The 26,908-nt window shown below is 39.8% G+C and overlaps 1 protein-coding gene across 5 annotated transcripts in view; it reads right to left on the bottom strand.

The window, feature by feature from the left end:
- LOC115113092 (E3 ubiquitin-protein ligase MARCHF8-like) overlaps positions 1 to 26,908 on the bottom strand; it is a 136,211-nt gene that overhangs the window by 92,588 nt on the left and 16,715 nt on the right. For all 5 annotated transcript variants that reach the window (XM_029640326.2, XM_029640331.2, XM_029640330.2 and 2 more), the window contains exon 2: positions 4,079 to 4,262. In XM_029640326.2, the coding sequence (XP_029496186.1) occupies positions 4,079 to 4,168 (90 nt within the window). In that variant the 5' untranslated portion in view covers positions 4,169 to 4,262. The remainder of the gene's footprint in view (positions 1 to 4,078; positions 4,263 to 26,908) is intronic.

Raw genomic sequence — 26,908 nt, forward strand, 5'->3', positions numbered from 1 at the left:
TATTTCAGAGGCATATTTCTCCCAACACAATTTCATATGGATAACAGTGTTAACACAGTGGATTTACTCAGATATGTGAGAGACAGTCTGTGTGTGTGTGTGTGTGTCTTAAAAAGAAATAGATAAGAGAGACAGAGAATCAATTATTTATTGAGTATTTGAAGAGCGTTGAGAGGAAGCAGCCGACTAACACAGAGCTCTAAATAGAGGAAAATGCTCCCTCTCTCCCCCCTTCTCTTTTTTTAGAGGCACTAAAAGACAAGGTGTGTCTGTTTCGGACAGATGGGCTGCACTCTGACTAAACGGCAGGCGCAACCACACTCAAACACACTCAAACACACACACTTCCACTAATCAGAATGCAGGGTAAGCAATAGCTATTTCTCTCCTCCGCTCCATCCCCCTCTCCTCCACTCCTCCGATGGATCCAGAGGGAGGAGAGGAATCACCTCCATTTATCCCTCCATCCCTGAGAGGAATAAACAGATCTTAGCCGCAGGGAAAGGGGGATTTGTGCAGAGCAGAGGGATGGAAGGATGGATGTTAGCAAAGAACAGAACAGAGAGAGAAGTAGGCCAATTAGAGCATATCCTCTGTCAAGGATGCAGACAAAGCATGGATACAGTACGTAACTTACTGAATGACTGCAGCCATCTTAATTCACAAACTATTATGGAATCTTCGAGCTGAAAGTGTGTCTGCAGCTAAATCAGGCTATGTCAAGTCCACCATATGTACAGGTTTAGTTGGCTCTTGTAAACACCTGTGTTGACATGCTGAGGTACTCAGACCCTGTTAAACAATAGACCGTGTTATTGAGTATTTTGTTGGTAAGAAGACAGACACCAGGCAGACAGACATGTTGACAGCACAACGCTTTGTTTAGCAGATCCACAGCTGACCACTACTGCCAGCCCTTCACACACACAAACACACACATGCACACACAAACACATAGGAGCACAATAACATGAACAAACACACACATATACCCTGCGTGTAAAAAAAAAATAGATAAAAGAGACATACACACACTCATCCTCCCGTGTGACCTTATGGCTCAGCATTTGCACGAAAACAACTACAAACAAAGCTTCTCCGTATTAAACCACTTCAGCTTAACAGTGGAGCCTCTATACGCACAAGCACAGGCAGATGCACAAGAACACTATATGAATACAAAAGTATTTGGACACCCGTTCAAATTAGTGGATTCAGCTATTTCAGCCACACCCTTTGCTGACAGGTGTATAAAATCGAGCACACAGCCATGCAATCTCCATAGAGAAACATTGTCAGTAGAATGGCCTGACTGAAGAGCTCTGTGACTTTCAACGTGGCACTGTCATAGGATGCCACCTTTCAAACAAGTCAGTTCATCAAATTTCTTCCCTGCTAGAGCTACCCCAGTCAACTGTAAGTGCAGCTATTGTTAAGTGGAAACGTCTAGGAGCAACAACGGCTCAGCCGCGAAGTGGTAGGCCACACAAGCTCACAGAACGGGACTTCAGAGTACTGAAGCGCATAAAAACATCTGTCCTCGGTTGCAACACTCGCTACGGAGTTCCAAACTGCCTCTGGAAGCAACGTCAGCACAAGAACTGATCGTCGGGAGCTTTATGAAATGGGTTTCCATGGCCGAGCAGCAGCAACAGCAAACTAGCTAAATAGAAGAAATTAGCTAGCAAGTGCAAGCTAACTCACTAAATTGCCATAAATGTTTAATGCTTTTCGACCTGTTCCCAAATGAATGTCATTGGTTCAGAGTTTGTTTTGATATTTTAACCTGCGTGTCATGATCGCGTTTGGCGTAGGGGGACAAAATATACTTATGCACGATGGCGCATGCGCACAGCCAGTATGGGTTCCGTGTAAGAATAATGAATGCTGAGGGTAGCAGTGCAAGATCTTTTTAAGCAGAATATTTGGATTATTAGCATATGAACGATTTGCAATTCGATTGCTGGACTATTATTCAGATCCGGCAGTTCAAAGAGGATAGTTTCAAAGGTAATCAATTGGACATAGTTATTGTTAATTAGCAGCATATGGCGCACATTTGCATTCATTCAGTTAAATCTCTTAAAATAGCCTATACTCTTCTTGTGCAATGTATAGCCTACTGTACTGTTTGTCTGTCTGGACTGTGTGCCTGTCTTTGTGAGAATCTTAAGTTAAAATAATACTCAAATAGTTTTCTTTAGTTTGTGTGCATATTATTATTTTACATTTAAGTATGACCTCCTAAAACTAGAACTGTATTTTGGGCCTCATGGGATTGTAAAATGTTAATACATTCTAAAACATTTTACTTGTCCAAAATCGTGCTGAAATAAAACACTTTTCAATCCGTGTATTAATGGCAGTGTTGTTTGCCCATCAATATAGTAAGCATTTAACTGTGAGATTAGACAGACATCGAACTTGAACCCCTTTTCAACAAATCATCATCTGATTCAGAAAATTATTTCCAGAATGACAGTAAAGTGAACAGCTGTTGTGATAGCGCGCATGGTGTTTCTAGAATGTCTCATACGTTACGAAAAGGATAGTCCAAACTATGCAGGGTAAAAATGTTGACCTATCGCATTTTTAAACAGGTTCAAAAGCAAAAAAACTTTATTTCCTTGTAATGCATTTTATTCAATGGCTTCACCGGAGTGTCCTCAAGCCAGGGTTGGGTGGCACTTTACTACATTCCAATGTTATAGTCTTGTGAATTTCTCATGCATATTTTTTGATTGAAAGTGGGAACAAATTGGAGAGATGGACAAATAACGTTAGTGATTTCAAAACAAAATAGACTACATTTTCATTAATATTATAAAGACATGAGGTGAATATCAAAAAAGTTTTAAAAGATGTCTTTGCCTTAAAGTTGTACCTCGGATTAATATTTTATATAATGGCCTATACAGTAAACTCAAAATATGGTATTCTGTTGTTTTGAAATAGGCTACGTTTTCCGTATCATAATGAGACTCAATGAAACGACACAGGCAACACAAATGGATTTTGTGATGTTTTCCTACATTAAATTGACTTAGACTGTTAAATGTAGGGTAAAAGGCAGACATTTTATATAAACATTGGATTTCTGTGGTCTGAATTTCATTATAATTGTTGTTTTCAGTAGATAGGCCTACCCATGTGTCTCTCCTCTCTCTGAAAGCCTGCTCACTGATGTCAATACCAAAGCTGATAATTGTGACTTGATTGAATTGGAACGATGTGAATAATGATAATGATGGTGAGAGCCCATTATAGACTAACCCTTTAATCATAGGCTATTGTTACTTTGTGTCTCTAAAATCACAATGTTTCCATTTCTATAGTCATGTGACAGAGTATTTTTTATTTATTGAAACCTCCAAATGTCAGCCTTTTACCAGATCCATTTTTTCTGCATTAAAATGTTTTATTTTCATTACTGAACAAAATTCGGTACGCTATAGCCTGTAGATCATTTATGCCCATATGAACACATTTATTTTAGGCCATAAAAAGAACAGCTATGCTTGATTTAATGAAAAGCAGCTAACAGACACAACATTGTTTCACATTGTTCAATAAAAGACTCAAACAGAAACGGGGAATAGGCTACACAGCTGGCTTCACTGTTTCCCCGCATAAAAGGCCTACAAGAAAACTCAATGTATCTCCACAAAGTTGAGTGAGCGAGGGGGTCTGTGCGCTGCGTAGTACGTCCACAAAATGGCAAGCAACACACTACACACATCCTCCCGTGACCGTCCAACTCAGCATAATAGCACAAAACCGTCCACAAACTGAAAGCTTCTCCACATTAAACCACTTCAGCTTAGCAGTGGGGACTTTACTGTGATGAACTGTGAGCTGTTCTCTACTCACACACACGCACACACCCCAATCTGTCTTTGTGGAGTTCCTGGAATCACAGCTACACCGAACCGGTATTAAAACATGACAAGGTGTGGTCCACAATGGATCTTGCCATTAGTCTGTTTAAGAAAGTGTGTCATCCTGCCAAAAACATGTCATACCAAATGGTGTCCCCCTCCAAAACACCCCACTAGAAGACCATGATCTTTGACCCTACCTGTTTGTCCTTGGACTTTCCGCTGCCGCTGACCCGGGAGGAAGTGACATCACGGGGGATGACAGAGATCTGGTGCAGTGGCATGTTCATCCCCGCGCAGCCCACCGGACTGGTCGGGCTCACACACACACTTCCTGTCTCGCTGGCATGACGGGCTGAATCGCTACTCCCAGGCTACACTGCTCTGGAGAGGAGAATAAGTAGAAAGAGGAGATACAGGTTTAGACATACAGCACATAAATAACACTACTCACATTTATTTTCACAAGATATACTTTTATTATTTGTAGCCATTTTCTTTTCTTTCCTCCAACAGTATGACTGGTCTGGTTCTGGAACTGTGGGTGGCTAATCAGAGTGATGATAACACATTGACAGAGAAAAGAGTCGGAACAGCCCATGCTGTGAAGTCTATAAAAACTATTGTCTGAAAATAGAATAAGAGCACATTGATGGAGAGGGAGAGAATGAACCATGGTCTGAATAGAACATAGCACACTGACGGTCCACATTGACAAAGGTCTGAATTAGAGCCGGATGATACGGACAAAAATCTATATTGCGATAAATTGCCTGAATTGATGCGATGACGACGAGTATAACGATTTGTTTATAACAATGTGCACCACAGAGGTCATTTCCATGTTAAAGGACCCATGAGCACTAAACAGAAGAAAAAGTCTTAAAAGGTATTAGAAAAACATCAAAACACAATGTTGAATTAAAGACACCTACCAACTAATATCAACACTTATAATAAGAATTTGTTCTCAACTGACTTGCCTAGTTAAATAAAGGGTAAACACAAATAATAATATTTAGTTTGGGATGATAGCATTTTCTGCCTTCTGTAAACATTGCCTTGTGCTGTGAAGGCTGAACCACGGTCAATCAATCAAATGTATTTTATATAGCCCTTTTGACAACAGCAGTTGTCACAAAGTGCAGCCCCATGATAACACAACAACAGGGAGGGAGGGAAGAGGTAGAAGACAGGAAGAAAGGCGAGGATGAGGGGTATTGATGCATCACTAATCTAGTGCTGTCTGGAAGTAGAGGTGGGTTCTCTCTCAGTAAAGGTTAGGGATATCTCAGGGGACTATAGGGGTTTCTGGTAGTCTCTCCCTCAGATCCCAAGGACATTACAGACTGTGAGGACAAGACACAGGGAGACTAACAAGGAAACCTGATACCATCACAGACAGATGAATTACATACCAGGGCTTTCCATTAAGGAAAGGCTTTCCATTATGTAATGAGAGAGAAGGAGAGCAGGAGAGAGGGAGACAGAGAAAGAGAGATGGGGCAGAGTGAAGGAGGGTGGAGAGGGATAGAGAGAAAGAAAAAGGTAGACAGTGAAAGGGAGACATCCAACATGCAATTGCTTATGAGCTTATCTCCAGTGTGAGACAGTGAGTCCAGAGAAATGTCTGCACAAACCACTGTTTCCCCTACACACTAGTGCTACATGGACACTGACCCAGCCTTCACCATCCTACTGCACTAACACACACACACACACACACACACACAAGGTCATGTGTTTGTAGGCAGTACTGCCATTTTGTTTCACCTCTGTTTGGACCGCTGTAGACCCCAGCAGTATGATGAGACATATACACACACACACACACACACACACACACACACACACACACACACACACACACACACGTGTTGAACCTAGCCCTACTTCTCATATCGCTTGCTTATCACTAGATAATTTATAGTTGAACAGAATCTGCTAGAAAGATAATGTACTCATACAATTTGAATTATCTGCAAAAGAACAGGCCTTAATCAATATACTGTTGCTAGTACTTCAACAATATAGCCAACTGAACAAGCAGAGGACTGAAGCCTTTACAGAAGTAAGCCTGGTTCTAAACTCATCTCTAGGCCTGTAGGTGGGGCCTAAAATAGAGATTGTACTAAATATTTAAACTCCATGTGGGTTACATTTGTTTTCTGGACAATCAATGTTACTGTATATGTCTGGCCCATCACTCTTTCGGTAACCATCTGGCCAATCAATAACTTCCTGAAAAGGTCTGATCGGTCAGAAAGTGACCTTGTTGCCATGGTGCCAGCAACAGAGGTCATTATGACTGGAGGCTTGTTCTGTTTTACAATAACGTGCTGAAACACACAAAAAAGAGTGAGAGTGGGCTCTGATTGCTGTCAGCACGCACACTCACACACACTGCTTGAGTCTAATGATTCATACACCATTCCCACTTGGCACAGACGTCATTTCACCCCAGGTGGTGAAGGTAGGAAACCACACCTCCACCCCGCTGAACCTCAACACTGGGGCCCCACAAGGGTGCGTGCTCAGTCCCCTCCTGTACTCCCTGTTCACCCATGACTGCATGGCCAAGCACGCCTCTAACTCAATCATCAAGTTTGCAGATGACACAACAGTAGTAGGCTTGATTACCAACAATGATGAGACAGCCTACAGGGAGGAGGTGAGAGCTCTGGGAATGTGGTACCAAGAAAACAACCTCTCACTCAACGTCAACAAAACAAAGTAGATGATCGTGGACTTCAGGAAACAGCAGAGGGAGCACCCCCCTATCCACATCGACGGGACTGTAGTGGAGAAGGTGGAAAGCTTCACGTTCTTCGGCGTACACATCACTGACAAACTGCAATGGTCAACTCAGAAAGACAGTGTGGTGAAGAAGGCACAAAACCTAAAATCCTCACAAACTTTTACAGATGCACAATCGAGAGCATCCTGTCGGGCTGTAACAAATCTTGATACGGCCAATGCACCACCCGCAACCACAAGACTCGTAGTGCGGTCTGCCCAACGCATCACCGGTCTGCCCAACAAACTACCTGCCCTCCAGGACACCTACAGCACCCGATGTCACAGGAAGGCCAAAAGGATCATCAAGGACATCAACCACCCGAGCCACTGCCTGTTCACCCCGCTATCATCCAGAAGGCGAGGTCAGCACAGGTGAATCAAAGCTGAGACAGAGAGACGGAAAAATAGCTTCAATCTCAAGGCCATCAGACTGTTAAATAGCCACCACTAGCACATAATGGCTGCTGTCTATATACATAGACTTAAAATCACTGGCCACTTTAATAAATAGAACACTAGAACCTTTAATAATTTACCCATCTCATCTCATAATTTACCCATCGTCCATATATTTTTATATTCTTAATTCCATTCCTTTACTAGATTTGTGTGTATTGGGAATTGTTAGATGTTGTTAGAATTGTGGAATTGTTAGATATTACTGCACTGTCGGAGCTAAAAGCGCAAGGATTTAGCTACATGATTTAGCTACACAACACCATTCTGTATACTTCCGACCCGTCCTTGGACACTGTGCTTTCTAACCTCCAAACGAGCTTCAATGCCATACAACACTCCTTCTGTGGCCTCCAACTGCTCTTAAACGCTAGTAAAACCAAATGCATGCTTTTCAACCGTTCGCTGCCTGCACCCGCACGCCCGACTAGCATCACCACCCTGGATGGTTCCGACCTAGAATATGTGGACATCTATAAGTACCTAGGTGTCTGGCTAAACTGTAAACTCTCCTTCCAGACTCATATCAAACATCTCCAATCTAAAATCTAATCTAGAGTCGGCTTTCTATTCCGCAACAAAGCCTCCTTCACTCACGCCGCCAAACGTACCCTAGTAAAACTGACTATCCTACCGATCCTCGACTTCGGCGATGTCATCTACAAAATAGCTTCCAATACTCTACTCAGCAAACTGGATGCAGTTTATCACAGTGCCATCCGTTTTGTTACTAAAGCACCTTATACCACCCACCACTGCGACCTGTATGCTCTAGTCGGCTGGCCCTCGCTACATATTCGTCGCCAGACCCACTGGCTCCAGGCCATCTACAAGTCCATGCTAGGTAAACACCTTATCTCAGTTCACTGGTCACGATGGCAACACCCACCCGTAGCACGCGCTCCAGCAGGTGTATCTCACTGATCATCCCTAAAGCCAACACCTCATTTGGCCGCCATTCGTTCCAGTTCTCTGCTGCCTGTGACTGGAACGAATTGCAAAAAATCGCTGAAGTTGGAGACTTTTATCTCCCTCACCAACTTCAAACATCTGCTATCTGAGCAGCTAACCGATCGCTGCAGCTGCACATAGTCTATCGGTAAATAGCCCACCCAATTTGACCTACAGTGCCTTGCGAAAGTATTCGGCCCCCTTGAACTTTTTGACCTTTTGCCACATTTCAGGCTTCAAACATAAAGATATAAAACTGTATTTTTTTGTGAAGAATCAACAACAAGTGGGACACAATCATGAAGTGGAACGACATTTATTGGATATTTCAAACTTTTTTACCAAATCAAAAACTGAAAAATTGGGCGTGCAAAATTATTATTCAGCCCCTTTACTTTCAGTGCAGCAAACTCTCTCCAGAAGTTCAGTGAGGATCTCTGAATGATCCAATGTTGACCTAAATGACTAATGATGATAAATACAATCTACCTGTGTGTAATCAAGTCTCCGTATAAATGCACCTGCACTGTGATAGTCTCAGAGGTCCGTTAAAAGCGCAGAGAGCATCATGAAGAACAAGGAACACACCAGGCAGGTCCGAGATACTGTTGTGAAGAAGTTTAAAGCCGGATTTGGATACAAAAATATTTCCCATGCTTTAAACATCCCAAGGAGCACTGTGCAAGCGATAATATTGAAATGGAAGGAGTATCAGACCACTGCAAATCTACCAAGACCTGGCCGTCCCTCTAAACTTTCAGCTCATACAAGGAGAAGACTGATCAGAGATGCAGCCAAGAGGCCCATGATCACTCTGGATGAACTGCAGAGATCTACAGCTGAGGTGGGAGACTCTGTCCATAGGACAACAATCAGTCGTATATTGCACAAATCTGGCCTTTATGGAAGAGTGGCAAGAAGAAAGCCATTTCTTAAAGATATCCATAAAAAGTGTTGTTTAAAGTTTGCCACAAGCCACCTGGGAGACACACCAAACATGTGGAAGAAGGTGCTCTGGTCAGATGAAACCAAAATTGAACTTTTTGGCAACAATGCAAAACGTTATGTTTGGCGTAAAAGCAACACAGCACATCACCCTGAACACACCATCCCCACTGTCAAACATGGTGGTGGCAGCATCATGGTTTGGGCCTGCTTTTCTTCAGCAGGGACAGGGAAGATGGTTAAAATTGATGGGAAGATGGATGGAGCCAAATACAGGACCATTCTGGAAGAAAACCTGATGGAGTCTGCAAAAGACCTGAGACTGGGACGGAGATTTGTCTTCCAACAAGACAATGATCCAAAACATAAAGCAAAATCTACAATGGAATGGTTCAAAAATAAACATATCCAGGTGTTAGAATGGCCAAGTCAAAGTCCAGACCTGAATCCAATCGAGAATCTGTGGAAAGAACTGAAAACTGCTGTTCACAAATGCTCTCCATCCAACCTCACTGAGCTCGAGCTGTTTTGCAAGGAGGAATGGGGAAAAACTTCAGTCTCTCAATGTGCAAAACTGATAGAGACATACCCCAAGCGACTTACAGCTGTAATCGCAGCAAAAGGTGGCGCTACAAAGTATTAACTTAAGGGGGCTGAATAATTTTGCACGCCCAATTTTTCAGTTTTTGATTTGTTAAAAAAGTTTGAAATATCCAATAAATGTCGTTCCACTTCAGGATTGTGTCCCACTTGTTGTTTATTCTTCACAAAAAAATACAGTTTTATATCTTTATGTTTGAAGCCTGAAATGTGGCAAAAGGTCGCAAAGTTCAAGGGGGCCGAATACTTTCGCAAGGCACTGTACCTCATCCCCATACTGTTTATATTTATTTACTTTTCTGCTCTTTTGCACACCAATATCTCTACCTGTACATGACCATCTGATCATTTATCACTCCAGTGTTAATCTGCAAAATTGTAATTATTCGCCTACCTTCATTATAATAGGAATGTTTCTCCGTAGAGGCCTGTAAGAATGGACCCTGTATAAAGTTCTAGCTCTGGTAGTTCAAGTCAACAGTGATTTCATTGCAGCCATAAGCAAGGTCTTGAATAAATCTTTCCCTTATGGTTTTAAATTCAAAGACAGTGCTATGCTGTTTATCAAGTCTCCAGATCTGTTGTGAAAAATGTATTACATCTATTTCAAATGTATTTTAATGAGCCAACCTGGATAAAAGGTATGTTAAATCAAATGTACACCTACATGATACATAAATTAAGCATCCACCCATGAAATTATCTTTCAAAACACAACTGCTGTATAAATCTACACATCCATGACGAATGAAAAGGCCTTCTGTGTAAAGCGGGAACTTCTACTTCAGGGCGACAAAACAGGAAGCCTGAGCCCTTGAAGGACCACAATGGCCGTAATGACATCATCAACCAGAGAATGGTAAGGTACAGTACATCAACAACCAGTGAATGGTAAGGTACAGTACATCATCAACCAGAGAATGGTAAGGTACAGTATATCATCAACCAGAGAATGGTAAGGTACAGTACATCATCAACCAGAGAATGGTAAGGTACAGTACATCATCAACCAGAGAATGGTAAGGTACAGTACATCATCAACCAGAGAATGGTCAAGGTACAGTACATCATCAACCAGAGAATGGTAAGGTACAGTACATCATCAACCAGAGAATGGTAAGGTACAGTACATCATCAACCAGAGAATGGTAAGGTACAGTACATCATCAACCAGAGAATGGTAAGGTACAGTACATCATCAACCAGAGAATGGTAAGGTACAGTACATCATCAACCAGAGAATGGTAAGGAATGGTACAGTACATCATCAACCAGAGAATGAATGGTCAAGGAATACAGTACATCATCAACCAGAGAATGGTAAGGTACAGTACATCATCAACCAGAGAATGGTAAGGTACAGTACATCATCAACCAGAGAATGGTAAGGTCATCAACCAGTACATCATCAACCAGAGAATGGTAAGGTACAGTACATCATCAACCAGAGAATGGTAAGGTACAGTACATCATCAACCAGAGAATGGTAAGGTACAGTACATCATCAACCAGAGAATGGTAAGGTACAGTACATCATCAACCAGAGAATGGTAAGGTACAGTATATCATCAACCAGAGAATGGTAAGGTACAGTACATCATCAACCAGAGAATGGTAAGGTACAGTACATCATCAACCAGAGAATGGTAAGGTACAGTACATCATCAACCAGAGAATGGTAAGGTACAGTACATCATCAACCAGAGAATGGTAAGGTACAGTACATCATCAACCAGAGAATGGTAAGGTACAGTACATCATCAACCAGAGAATGGTAAGGTACAGTACATCATCAACCAGAGAATGGTAAGGTACAGTACATCATCAACCAGAGAATGGAGAATGGTACAGTACATCATCAACCAGAGAATGGTAAGGTACAGTACATCATCAACCAGAGAATGGTAAGGTACAGTACATCATCAACCAGAGAATGGTAAGGTACAGTACATCATCAACCAGAGAATGGTAAGGTACAGTACATCATCAACCAGAGAATGGTAAGGTACAGTACATCATCAACCAGAGAATGGTAAGGTACAGTACATCATCAACCAGAGAATGGTAAGGTACAGTACATCATCAACCAGAGAATGGTAAGGTACAGTACATCATCAACCAGAGAATGGTAAGGTACAGTACATCATCAACCAGAGAATGGTAAGGTACAGTACATCATCAACCAGAGAATGGTAAGGTACAGTACATCATCAACCAGAGAATGGTAAGGTACAGTACATCATCAACCAGAGAATGGTAAGGTACAGTACATCATCAACCAGAGAATGGTAAGGTACAGTACATCATCAACCAGAGAATGGTAAGGTACAGTACATCATCAACCAGAGAATGGTAAGGTACAGTACATCATCAACCAGAGAATGGTAAGGTACAGTACATCATCAACCAGAGAATGGTAAGGTACAGTACATCATCAACCAGAGAATGGTAAGGTACAGTACATCATCAACCAGAGAATGGTAAGGTACAGTACATCATCAACCAGAGAATGGTAAGGTACAGTACATCATCAACCAGAGAATGGTAAGGTACAGTACATCATCAACCAGAGAATGGTAAGGTACAGTACATCATCAACCAGAGAATGGTAAGGTACAGTACATCATCAACCAGAGAATGGTAAGGTACATCATCAACCAGAGAATGGTAAGGTACAGAGAATGGTAAGGTACATCATCAACCAGAGAATGGTAAGGTACAGTATATCATCAACCAGAGAATGGTAAGGTACAGTACATCATCAACCAGAGAATGGTAACAGTACATCATCAACCAGAGAATGGTAAGGTACAGTACATCATCAACCAGAGAATGGTAAGGTACAGTACATCATCAACCAGAGAATGGTAAGGTACAGTACATCATCAACCAGAGAATGGTAAGGTACAGTACATCATCAACCAGAGAATGGTAAGGTACAGTACATCATCAACCAGAGAATGGTAAGGTACAGTACATCATCAACCAGAGAATGGTAAGGTACAGTACATCATCAACCAGAGAATGGTAAGGTACATCATCAACCAGAGAATGGTAAGGTACATCATCAACCAGAGAATGGTAAGGTACAGTACATCATCAACCAGAGAATGGTAAGGTACAGTACATCATCAACCAGAGAATGGTAAGGTACAGTACATCATCAACCAGAGAATGGTAAGGTACAGTACATCATCAACCAGAGAATGGTAAGGTACATCATCAACCAGAGAATGGTAAGGTACAGTACATCATCAACCAGAGAATGGTAAGGTACAGTACATCATCAACCAGAGAATGGTAAGGTACAGTACATCATCAACCAGAGAATGGTAAGGTACAGTACATCATCAACCAGAGAATGGTAAGGTACAGTACATCATCAACCAGAGAATGGTAAGGTACAGTACTTCATCAACCAGAGAATGGTAAGGTACAGTACATCATCAACCAGAGAATGGTAAGGTACAGTACATCATCAACCAGAGAATGGTAAGGTACAGTACATCATCAACCAGAGAATGGTAAGATACAGTACATCATCAACCAGAGAATGGTAAGGTACAGTACATCATCAACCAGAGAATGGTAAGGTACAGTACATCATCAACCAGAGAATGGTAAGGTACAGTACATCATCAACCAGAGAATGGTAAGGTACAGAGAATGGTAAGGTACATCATCAAACCAGAGAATGGTAAGGTACAGTACATCATCAACCAGAGAATGGTAAGGTACAGTACATCATCAACCAGAGAATGGTAAGGTACAGTACATCATCAACCAGAGAATGGTAAGGTACAGTACATCATCAACCAGAGAATGGTAAGGTACAGTACATCATCAAAAATAGATCATGTATTACTACTCCCGATCCATTCCAGCTGAGCCAGCACTTCTGCCAAGGTGATATATGGGGGCTGTCAACTGTTTCCAGTTTCATTGCGTACCAATATCATTCATCTCAGCCACCATGTGTGGTAAGTGTTCTGGCACAAAATGTTATCCCCATATAGGCCTAATGTGAAGTGCTTTGAGGCTTTGTCGAAGGCGCTATATAAAAATGCACTAGTGAACTACCTAGTGCCATCAGCCACTGCCTAGCTCCGATCTCTGTTGTGTGCTTCAGAGGGGCTTTGCAAACAGACTAGATTCCAACCACCACAGAGTTCTTTACACTGCAGGCACAGCAAGGTCTGACATCCTCCACAGAGAGAGAGAGACTATTCCAGAGGATCAATAGTCATTCTCCCTATGGAGGCTGATAGACAGACATAGTGGAGCACAGAGCACAGCAGGGATAGATTGAGTTACTGTAGGGAACAGTAGACAGGCAGACATAGGTGAGCTCAGAGCAGGGTATGGTTAGATTGAGTTAGAAGACAGAAGGTAAACCAGGTCAACACTAATACCGGACTGTATTACATCCATTGCATTACAGGCCTGAGTCATTCTACCTCAAAAGGCACAATAAAGAAATTGTTTCTGTTGTTAGAAACATTTAAGATTAGCATTCCTGAAACATTACCTTGTTGAAATATAATTTGATATCTGAGAAATTAAGCTAAGCTGAATGAGTAAGACATGGGGAATTCAACAGAATTATCAATAGCCACCCAAAGACCCATCCACGCAGATTCCACCCTCAACAACTAGTATACAGTATCAGTTATCTCTGTTTAACAAGTAGTAAGGAGCTGCTGCTTGGAGTATTGATTCTTCACCCTTTGTAATGTATTCTCTGTGAATCTGGTGATGTTTTTTTCCTGTTCAGAAAAATCTACCATTGAAGTCACTTGCATTATTTACCGTAAATTAGTGTGAACGTACCATATGTTGCCCACTAGATGCCGCTCTTCCTGCTACTGCCACCACCCCCTTTTATCCATTTTGCTGGTCTCTTGTGTTTGTTACAATGTTTCACAACATTTTCTTTGCAACTTTGGTAGGAAACTAATACATTTAGCTCATGGTGAAAATAATAGTTCCTTATTGATGTCACTTGTTAAATCCACTTCAATCAGTGTAGATGAAGGGGAGGAGACAGGCTAAAAAAGTTTTTTTTGTTGCCTTGAGACAATTGAGACATGGATTGCGTATGTGTGCCATTCAGAAGGTGAATGGGCAAGACAAAATATTTAATACCTTTAACGGGGTATGGTAGTACGTGCCAGGCGCACCGGTTTGAGTGTTTAAGAACCAAGGGAGCAGCTACTCTTCCTGGGGTCTGACAAAATTAAGGCAGTTAAACAATACTTTTTTTATATAATACATTCATTACAGAATTCACAACACACCAAGGGTGTGCCCTCTGGCCCATACTCCACTACCACAAATCTACAATGCAAAATCCATGTGTACGTGTATGTATAGTGCGTATGTTATCATGTGTGTATGCATGTCTTTGCCTATGTTTGTGTTACTTCACAGTCCCCGCTGTTCTGTAAGGTGTATTTTTACCTGCTTTTTTAATTTGATTCTAGTGCTTGCATCAGTTCCCTGATGTGGAATAGAGTTTCATGTAGTCATGGCTCTACGTAGTTCTGTTCTGGACGTAGGGACTGTGAAGAGACCTCTGGTGGCATGTCTTGTGGGGTATGCATGGGTGTCCGAGCTGTGTGCTAGTATTTTAAAAACAGACAGCTCTGCACATTCAGCTTGTCAACACCTTTTACAAAAACAAGTAATGAGGAAGTCAATCTCTCTTCCACTTTTAGCCATGAGAGATTGACATGCATGTCATTAATGTTTGCTCTCCGTGTACTTTTAAGGGCCAGCCATGCTGCCCTGTTCTGAGCCACCTGCAATTTTCCCAAGTGCCTCTTTGTGGCGCACAATTGGCCCAGCGTCGTCCGAGTTTGGCCGGGTTAGGCCGACGATGTAAATAAGAATTGTTCTTAACTGACTTGCCTAGTTAAATAAAGGTTCAATCTGGTCAAACACATTTTTTCCCAGAAGTTTACTAAGGGTTGGTAACAGGCTGATTGGTCGGCTATTTAAACCAGTAAAGGGGGGTTTACTATTCTTGGGTAGTGGAATGACCTTAGCTTCCCTTCAGGCCTGAGGGCACACACATTCTAGTAGGCTTAAATTGAAGATATGGCAATATCATTCGCTATTATCCTCAGTAATTTTCCATCCAGATTGTCAGACCCTGGTCGCTTGTCATTATTGATAGACAACAATACATTTTTTCACCTCTTCCACACGGACTTTACAGAATTCAAAAGTACAATTCTTGTCTTTCATAATTTGGTCAGATATACTTGGATGTGTAGTGTCAGCGTTTGTTGCTGGCATGTCATCCCTAAGTTTGTTTATCATGCCAATGAAAAAGTAATTAAAATAGTTGGCAATATCAGTGGGTTTTGCGATAAATGAGCCATCTGATTCAATGAATGATGGATTCGAGTTGGTTTTTCCCCAAAAATTTAATTTAAGGTGCTCCAAAGATTTTTTACTATCATTCATCTTTGATTCATAGTATAGTTTATTTTTATTTAGCTTAGTCACATGATTTCTTAATTTAGAGTACAGTTGGGCTGCCAGACTTATTTGCCATACCTTTTGTCTCATCCCTCTCAACCATACAATTTTTTAATTCCTCATCAATCCAAGGGGATTTAACAGTTTTTACAGTCATTTTATTAATGGTTGCGTGCTTATTAGTAACTGGAATAAGTAATTTCATAAATATGTCAAGGGCAGCGTCTGGTTGCTCCTCATTACACACCACAAACCAGCAAATATACTTCACATCATCAACATATGAATCCCTACAAAATGTCTTGTATGACCTCTTATAAAACTATATTAGGCCCATCCTTTGGAACTTTGGTTTTCCTAGATATGGCTATTATATTGTGATCACTACATCCTATGGATGTGGATACTGCTTTAAAGCAAATTTCTGCAGCATTAGTAAAGATGTGATCAATACATGTTGATGATTCCATTCCTGTGCTGTTTGTAACTACCCTGGTAGGTTGACTGACCACCTGAACCAGGGGGCAGCTTGATGAGAGCCAGTCAATATTTAAAATTGCCCAGAAAATATACTTCTCTGTTGATATCACATACATTATCAAGCATTTCACACATATGTTAGCACTTAGTGGTCTAGAGCAGCTTCCCACAAGAATGGGCTTTAGGTGAGGAAGATGAACCTGTAGCCATATTACTTCAACAGTATTAAACATTAGATCATCTCTAAGCTTTACAGGCATGTGGTTCTGAATATAGACCTCAACACCGCCCCAGTTGGCATTTCTGTCTTTTCGGTAGATGTTATAACCATGCTACCACTATATCATCAAAGGTATTATCTAAGTGAGTTTCAGAGATAGTCAGAACATGAATGTCATCTGTTACAAGCAAGTTATTGACTTCATGGACCTTGTTTCTCAGACTGTGGGAAGCATTGGAGTCAACATGGGCCAGCATTCCTCTGGGACGCTTTCGACACCTCTACAAGTCCATGCCCCGACGAATTGAGGATGGTGGGAAAAAAATAATGAATCCTCCTCACTGCAGGAACAATCAGTAGGCTAATATCTCGATAGCCTCACTAGCCCCAAAAGCTAATGATACTTATATGGTCATTTTAACGATTTAATTAAAGTGTTGACAATGGAGAAGTCAACTGCTGCTTTCTGTGTAGCAAAGGCCATGTTTAACACCTGTTCATTCTTCAATCATATTGCAGATAGCTGAGAAAATTCATATTAAAAGGAAGCTTGAAGTCTGTGGTAGTCAGCAGACTCTTACAAGATTCTTTAAGAAGAAATCTGTGGGTCAGTTGTTAAACAAGTATCTTTTGAAATAAATGGCATACTGAAATTCACTAAGAGAGTTGCAAACGCTTGTTGAAATTATTTCACTAATTCAACTGATGTCATTCTATCTCTTCTCTTAACACGAATGGACCCAGAACTTAATTGACCATGTGTTCTGTTTACTTTAGAGACCCATTTTTCCATTTGAAAAAGTGCCCATCACACAATTTGTTTGATTTTAAATGTAATTTTTTATTTATTTATTTTGAAGATAATTTGTGCTATTTACTTGTTTTTTTCTGTTTTAATAAAATACATAATTTGAAGAACAAACAATTGTGGCAATTAATATCTTGCAGTAAAATACTTTAAAAACAGGTTAAACAAATATTTTTTTAAAGGTTTAATGTTCTCTTACCAAGAAAATAGTCCTGATCATATACACTACCGGTCAAAAGTTTTAGAACACCTACTCATTCAAAGTTTTTCTTTATTTTTGACTATTTTCTACATTGTAGAATAATCAAAACTATGAAATAGCATATATGGAATCATGTATTAACCCCCAAAAAAGTGTTAAACAAATCAAAATACATTTTAGATTTTAGATTCTTCAAAAGTAGCCACCCAACAAAATAATGTTTCAGGAATGCAAATGTTGTTGGTTTATAACTACAGAAACGATTTCAGAACAATCTGAGATGGTGGGTGACTTGGCTTGATGAAATGACATTCACACCTATCACAAACAAAGCAGAGAGAGCGAGAGTATTTGTGTGTGCGTGTGTATTTCTGTTGGCTAGCTTTGCTTCCTCACCGTCATACTGCATACTGAAAGCTACATGAGTTTTGACTCATCTGATGAAATACTAACACATTCTTTTCACATTTACAAAATTGTTGTAACAATGTAACACTACTTGGAAAGAGCAGATATGTTTAAAAGAGAATACTTCAATGTTACAAAGAGAATACTTAATTTACTGGGCTAGAAAAAGAGAGAGACAGAGAGTAAGAGCGAGAAAGAGCATGAGCGAGAATGACCATATGTGATTATGACTCATCGTTGTTTCATCTACCGAAGACTTTGTTTATATATCTTTTTTGCTCCGTTTGTCCAACAACACAATTATTCTTTGTTTGAATGTACACTACCGTTCAAAAGTTTATAGTGTATGAGATGGATGCTGTTTTAGAGGAGATAAATACTCATAGTAAATGCTGCCACCTCAGTCTGATCATAGTGCAGTGACATCATGACTCTCCTTCATCCTGAAGTGTGCACTCAGTGCCTCTTTACTTGACATCATGGGGAAATCAAAAGAAATCAGCCAAGATCTCAGAAAAACAATTGTACACCACAAGTCTGGTTCATCCTTGGGAGCAATTTCCAAATGCCTGAAGGTACCATGTTCATCTGTACAAACAATAGTATGCAAGTATAAACACCATGGGACCACGCAGCCGTCATACCGCTCAGGAAGGAGACGAGTTCTGTCTCCTAGAGATGAACATACTTTGGTGCGAAAAGTGCAAGTCAATCCCACAACAACAGCAAAGGACCTTGTGAAGATGCTGGAGGAAACAGGTACAAAAAAGTGTCTATATCCACAGTAAAGCAAGTCCAATATCGACATAACCAGAAAGGCCGCTTATCAAGGAAGAAGCCACTGCTCCAAAACCGCCATAAAAAAGCCAGACTACGGTTTGTAACTGCACATGGGGACAAAGCTCGTACTTTTTGGAGAAATGTCCTCTGGTCTGATGAAACAAAAATAGAACTGTTTGGCCATAATGACCATGGTTATGTTTGGAGGGAAAAGGGAGAGGCTTGCAAGTCGAAGAACACTATCCCAACCGTGAAGCACGGGGGTGGCAGCATCATGTTGTGGGGGTGCTTTGCTGCAGGAGGGACTGGTGCACTTCACAAAATAGATGACATCATGAGGAGGAAAATGATGTGGATATATTGAAGCAACATCTCAAGACATCAGTCAGGAAGTTAAAGCTTGGTCGCAAATGGGTCTTCCAAATGGATAATGACCCCAAGCATACTAAAGTTGTGGCAAAATGGCTTAAGGACAACAAAGTCAAGGTATTGGAGTGTATGTAAACTTCTGACCCACTAGTAATGTGATGAAAGAAATATAAGCTGAAATAAAATCACTCTCTACTATTATTCTGACATTTCACATTCTTAAAATAAATAGGTGATCCTAACTGACCTGAGACAGGGAATTTTTACTAGGATTAAATGTCAGGAATTGTGAAAACTGAGTTGAAATGTATTTGGCTAAGGTGTATGTAAACTTCCGACTTCAACTGTATGTAAGGGCTAGACATTCTGCTCTGTTCTGGGCCAATTGTAATTTGCCTATGTCCCCCTTTGTAGCACTTGGCCATATGACTGGACAATAGCCCAGGTGTGACAAACCCAGGGCCTGTAGGACTTGTTTTGTTGATAGCGAAGAAAGCAGAGCAGTGCTTTATTACAGACAGACCACTCAGCATCTTAGCTAACGTTTGTTGTATAAATATGTTTTGACCATGACAGTTTACAATCCAGGGTTACTCCAAGCAGTTTAGTCTCCTCAATTTGCTAATTTTCCACATTATTCATTAGAAGATTTTGTTGAGGTTTAGGGTTTAGTGAATGATTTGTCCCAAATACAATGCTTTTAGTTTTTGAAATATTTATGACCAGCTTATTTATTGCTACCCAAGAAATCATCTGGTGTGTTTTGGTGCATGTGTGCGTTTCAAAATCAATTTCCCCATTTCAATCTACATCATGTTCTTGAACAATCAAAAAAGACTTGGTACAATGACTAACATAGTAGGAATTTGCCCTTGCGTACACACCTTTGTGTCTGCTGGCCTTTGAAGGGATTCTATGAAATAAGACAAGCTTCTTTAGAATGGGGATAGGGCAGGGAGAAAGAGACTGTAAAAGCTCAAAATGAAGCACGCATGTCCATACATAAACCACCTTATTACCCTCAGTTATAAAGAATGAATGACTTCATCAGAACCATCATATTAAAAAAATTATTTAAAAGCCACTGGACGTTATATAATGTACAATATCCTCCCCTGGCCATGAAATTGTCTTCTATAGACACAAACTTCATCAGTAACTTTGAAACCCAGCTGGACTGTTTTATAAACAATGCTCTCCTGACTACATTTTATACAGTCCTCTCCTGAACATGAGTTCTCATAAGAGGAAACTCTGTTCTATAGACACAAACTAATGTTAATGACGATGAGGAGGAGGAGGAGGAGATGAGTGAGGATGGGTAAGTATTTAGTTTGTATGTGTAGTGATGCCTTATTCCTGAAATATATTTTAAAAAATTAACAGTTTGAAGTGAATTAAATATGACTCATAATTAACACCAAATTTCTCTCCTAGACTTAGTCAAATTAATTTGGTTTAAAAATATATTTATATTTAAGTTAACACAATAGGGAATGAGTGATAATGTACAAATCAATCTTCTGCTACTCCAAACTCACTTTTAACTACGAGGACTTTCTTACGAATCACCACCAGTGTCACACCAGGAAAATAAATTAAGATGAATAGTTAATTGGAGGATAGCTCCTAAAAGCTTTCAGACGTTCCGATCCCATTCTCTCTCCAAATTTCTTGAAGAGAACAAATGATCTGATTTGCTAGCAGACAATAGAACAGCATACTCGCTTGGCTTTCTCTTCTTCTCTGTCGGTTTTTCCCCACGTTCATTGACAGATTTGAAACGCCTCTCTCCAGATTTAGCTTCTTAATTGGGAAGTTTAAATATAATTTCTCCCTCTTTGTCTCTTCTCAGGTCTCTCTCTATCTCTCTTAGGTTTGTAAGCTTTAGCAAAGATAGTTACCAAGATGTATAGAATTGGTCTACCCATTGGAAACACCTATTTGATCACACAAGTGTCATGGCAGCTGGACTCTCTCCTATTGACATGAATACAACCAAATACAATACAATTCTACTGGCTTGTTGGCCAGTACTCCAGGCATAAGAGGTCCCTTAGGGCCCCCGGCCGCTAGGGGCCCCCTACCACTCAAAAAAATAACTCAGTCGCGGACTCAACGTTCTGTGGAGAGTTAGAAGAGTAGAATACACAAAGTGCCATTTTGAAATTTGGTTGTGCATCAGCAGTTTTTCCACTTTTTATGTCAGTCACTGACAGTCCCTCAGTTGGCCATGTCAGATAACAATTTTAGCTTGGTAAGTTAGTCTAGCCAGCTATTATGGCCGAATACCAACCAGGCACACAGGGCATGTGCAAAGGAGCCCTGACCTCTAGGGGGCCCACATTTATTTTGTTAGTCAATCTCACTCAGATATCATTAACATGGAATAAGTCTAGTCAAAATGTGTAGATTTGCAGGAAATTAGTTTAAAAGAAAGAAAAAATATCTCCACCCGATGGCAAAAGGAGAAGAATGGACTGAAATACATTATAAATTGCTAAACTTCTCTCCACCCCATTGCAAAATGGGTATAATTGCAGAAATATTGTTTTAGAACTGCAACATGTTCTCTACTCCCCATGGTAAAACACGTAGAATTGCCGGAAATAAACAAAATAAATTCAAATGTTTCTCTCCGCCATCAAGAAGGGGGCCACTAAAATGTCATGCCCGTGAGGTGTGGGGGTCCCCCAACCAAATCTCGCTGAGGGCCCCCAAAAGTCTAGGGCCGGCCCTGCATAGCCTTCAAACACAAGCATGCAAACACACCCATCTAAAATAGGAGGAGTCTGAGAGGAAAATGGTATAAGAATAAGGTTCCAATTGAGGTTGATGAAGTCCAAAGCACAGCAGTAAATTAATTGGTGACAGGGAAATGGCAGCAAATGAAGTAAAACGGATCCAACCGTCCATCATGATGAAATAAAGAGGAAAGAAAAACATGAAAAACAGTCCACAGCTGCTGTGGTGATTTAAGGAGAGAGAGGAAGAGGGAGAGGGAGAGGGAGAGGGAGAGGAGAGGAGAGGAGAGGAGAGGAGAGGAGAGGAGAGGAGAGGAGAGGAGAGGAGAGGAGAGGAGAGGAGAGGAGAGGAGAGGAGAGGAGAGGAGAGGGATTATGCACAGCATAATGATAACAGACTATGCACAAACCTAGGTAAGGATAGAATTCACAACAAACCTTGCAAGATAGAGTTGTCTCGCGCAGTCTGTGAACATTTGGTTACGTCAATTAAAATATGAAAATGAAATGTAAATTCTCATCAGTCACCGACCTATGGTTTACCTAATTATTATTAATGCACACCAATATGTATGGAATCACAACCACGCCACCAATAATTTCTTTTTGGACGATACTATTTAAAACGGTTGAGATGTGTAAGTAACAATTTAAATAATATCAATAACAAAACATGTATACGTAAGTGATACAGTGGGGCAAAAAAGTATTTAGTCAGCCACCAATTGTGCAAGTTCTCCCACTTAAAAAGATGAGGCCTGTAATTTTGAGATGAGGCCTGTAACTATGACACACAAAATGAGAAAAAAAATCCAGAAAATCACATTGTAGGATTTTTTATGAAAAATTACAGGCCTCTCATCTTTTTAAGTGGGAGAACTTGCACAATTGGTGGCTGACTAAATACTTTTTTGCCCCACTGTATGTTTGAGATAGTATATCATACATATAGATTATGTTTCCTCATTTGTTGCATCAATGCCCATCAATCCACGTTGAAGAGACTAGCACAGCAGAGCTGCCAGCAAATGTGTGGCGAGCTGGAATTTCCCCCAGCACTTTTGATTTGGTTTAATAAAAAATATTGGAAAAGAGGGACAAAGTACAGTTGTTCAGACTGATTTGCCTCATGATTTAAAATGTATGGGAAACAAAAACCATTGATTTCCAAGTTTAAAAAACCAAACAACTCTATGCACAATGACCACACTTAACAGTTGTGTCCACGTTTTCAAAAAACTCTTAACTATCTGCTCCGAATTAAGATTCAACGATGTCTGCAGAAATCATTTTGTGTTATCTATGACTTGACACACTGACTTTAAAAAACATATTTTTTGGGTGATTGAACTACAGTAAGTGAAGTGGATTTACACCTTGCTCTGGAATTGAAGTAACATAATTTCATCATAGGTCCCTGATCTGTACTACACAGAAAAGGGGTGGGTATAATTTGTGGAATGTTCCAACGGAAATATGTTCCAAAAACTTCGTAAATAACAAGGTTATCAACAAACAACGCATACAAAGTTGTATAGCGGTAGAATAAGATACCAGGTTGGGAGTGGGCTATTTAATTAAAGTTTTTCACTCACCACATTTATTCCGGAAAATGCCAGTCCTCACTCTGGTAGCCTATGGACAAACATTAAGAATAACCTACGTGGTGAGTTGATGCCTATTCGTCTTGATCATGCTACTTTGCATGAGTTGTTTGTTGGCAATCTTGGACTTCACAACGTTTTTGCAACAGATTCCTGGTGGAATGTTCCACAAATTATACCCACCCCAGAAATGCATAATTATGGATATGAATGCAACTCTCTTCATGATGATGTATCCTGAATAGGTACACAAAGGTATAAATATGCAATATCCTCCTTTGCATATTTGAGTATTATTCTACACACTGGCTATTATTTTAATAGCTCTGCCATTAAACAAGTCCAAACCAATCATAGACGTCTATGTTTCACAGGTTTGGACATCAAAGTAGTGTAGAGCATAGTAGAGTACCATAGAGCACCGAAGAGTAGAGTATAGTACAGTAGAATACAATATTATATAGTGTACTCAACTCTACTGTGCTCTACTGTGTACTGTACTCTACTGTTCTTTACTGTACTATAACTCTACTGTGCTATACACTGTTCTCTACGGTACTCTACTCAATTATACACTGTACTCTACTCTACTATACACTGTACTCTACTCAATTATACACTCTACTCAATTATACACTCTACTCAACTATACTCAACTATACTCAACTACACACTGTACTCTACTATACACTGTACTCTCTACTCTACTATACACTGTACTCTACTCTACACTGTACTGTACTATACACTGTTCTTTACTGTACTATACACTGTTCTCTACTATACAATGTTCTATACTGTACTCTACTATACACTGAACTCTACTATACACTGTACTCTACTATACACTTCTCTACCGTACTCTACTATACTCTCTACTCTACTATACACTGTACTCTACTGTACACTGTACTCTACTATACTGTTCTTTACTATATACTGTTCAGTACTATACTATACACTGTACTCTACTGTACTCTACTATACACTGTTCTTTACTATACACTGTTCTCTACTGTACTCTACTATACACTATACTCTACTCTACTATACACTGTACTCTACTATACACTATACTCTACACTGTTCTTTACTATACTGTACTATACACTGTACTCTACTCTACAATACATTGTTCTCTACTATACAATGTTCTCTACTGAACTCTACTATACACTGTACTCTACTATATACTGTTCTTTACTGTACTCTACTATACACTGTTCTTTATTATACACTGTTCTCTAGTATACCCTACTATACACTGTTCTCTACTGTACTCTACTATACACTGTTCTCTACTATATACTGTTCTCTACTGTACTCTACTATACACTGTTCTTTACTGTACTATACACTGTTCTCTAGTATACCCTACTATACACTGTTCTCTACTGTACTCTACTATATACTGTTCTTTACTGTACTCTACTGTACTATACACTGTACTCTACTCAATTATACACTCTACTCAATTATACACTCTACTCAACTACACACTGTACTCTACTATACACTGTACTTCATTATACACTGTTCTTTACTGTACTATACACTGTTCTCTAGTATACCCTACTATACACTGTTCTCTACTGTACTCTACTATACACTGTTCTCTACTATACACTGCTCTCTACTGTACTCTACTATACACTGTTCTCTACTATATACTGTTCTCTACTGTACTGTTCTTACTATATACTGTTCAGTACTATACTATACACTGTACTCTACTGTACTCTACTATACACTGTTCTTTACTATACACTGTTCTCTACTGTACTCTACTATACACTATACTCTACTCTACTATACACTGTACTCTACTATACACTATACTCTACACTGTTCTTTACTATACTGTACTATACACTGTTCTCTACTGTACTCTACTGTACTCTGTTCTCTACTCTACTATACACTGTACTCTACTCTACAATACATTGTTCTCTACTATACAATGTTCTCCACTGAACTCTACTATACACTGTACTCTACTATATACTGTTCTTTACTGTACTCTACTATACACTGTTCTTTATTATACACTGTTCTCTAGTATACCCTACTATACACTGTTCTCTACTGTACTCTACTATACACTGTTCTCTACTATATACACTGTTCTCTACTGTACTCTACTATACACTGTTCTCTACTATATACTGTTCTCTACTGTACTCTACTATACACTGTTCTTTACTGTACTATACACTGTTCTCTAGTATACCCTACTATACACTGTTCTCTACTGTACTCTACTATATACCGTTCTTTACTGTACTCTACTGTACTATACACTGTACTCTACTCAATTATACACTGTACTCTACTCTACTATACACTGTACTCTACTCAATTATACACTCTACTCAATTATACACTCTACTCAATTATACACTCTACTCAACTCCACTATACTCAACTATACTCAACTACACACTGTACTCTACTATACACTGTACTTCATTATACACTGTTCTTTACTGTACTATACACTGTTCTCTAGTATACCCTACTATACACTGTTCTCTACTGTTCTCTACTATACACTGGTCTCTACTGTACTCTACTATACACTGTTCTCTACTATATACTGTTCTCTACTGTACTCTACTATACACTGTTCTTTATCATACACTGTTCTTTACTGTACTATACACTGTTCTCTAGTATACCCTACTATACACTGTTCTCTACTGTACTCTACTATACACTGTACTCTACTATATACTGTTCTTTACTGTACTCTACTGTACACATTACATACTCTCTACTCTACTATACACTGTACTCTACTATACACTGTACTCTACTATACACTGTTCTTTACTGTACAATACACTGTTCTCTACTATACAATGTTCTATACTGTACTCTACTATACACTGAACTCTACTATACACTGTACTCTACTGTACTCTACTATACACTTCTCTACCGTACTCTACTATACTATCTACTCTACTATACACTGTACTCTACTATACACTGTACTCTACTATACTGTTCTTTACTATACTGTTCTTTACTATACTATACACTGTACTCTACTATACACTGTACTATACTATACACTGTACTCTACTGTACTCTACTATACACTGTTCTTTACTATACACTGTTCTCTACTGTACTCTACTATACACTATACTCTACACTGTTCTTTACTATACTG

The sequence above is a fragment of the Oncorhynchus nerka genome, linkage group LG28 (assembly GCF_034236695.1).
Source record: "Oncorhynchus nerka isolate Pitt River linkage group LG28, Oner_Uvic_2.0, whole genome shotgun sequence".
Classification (NCBI taxonomy): Eukaryota; Metazoa; Chordata; class Actinopteri; order Salmoniformes; family Salmonidae; genus Oncorhynchus; species Oncorhynchus nerka.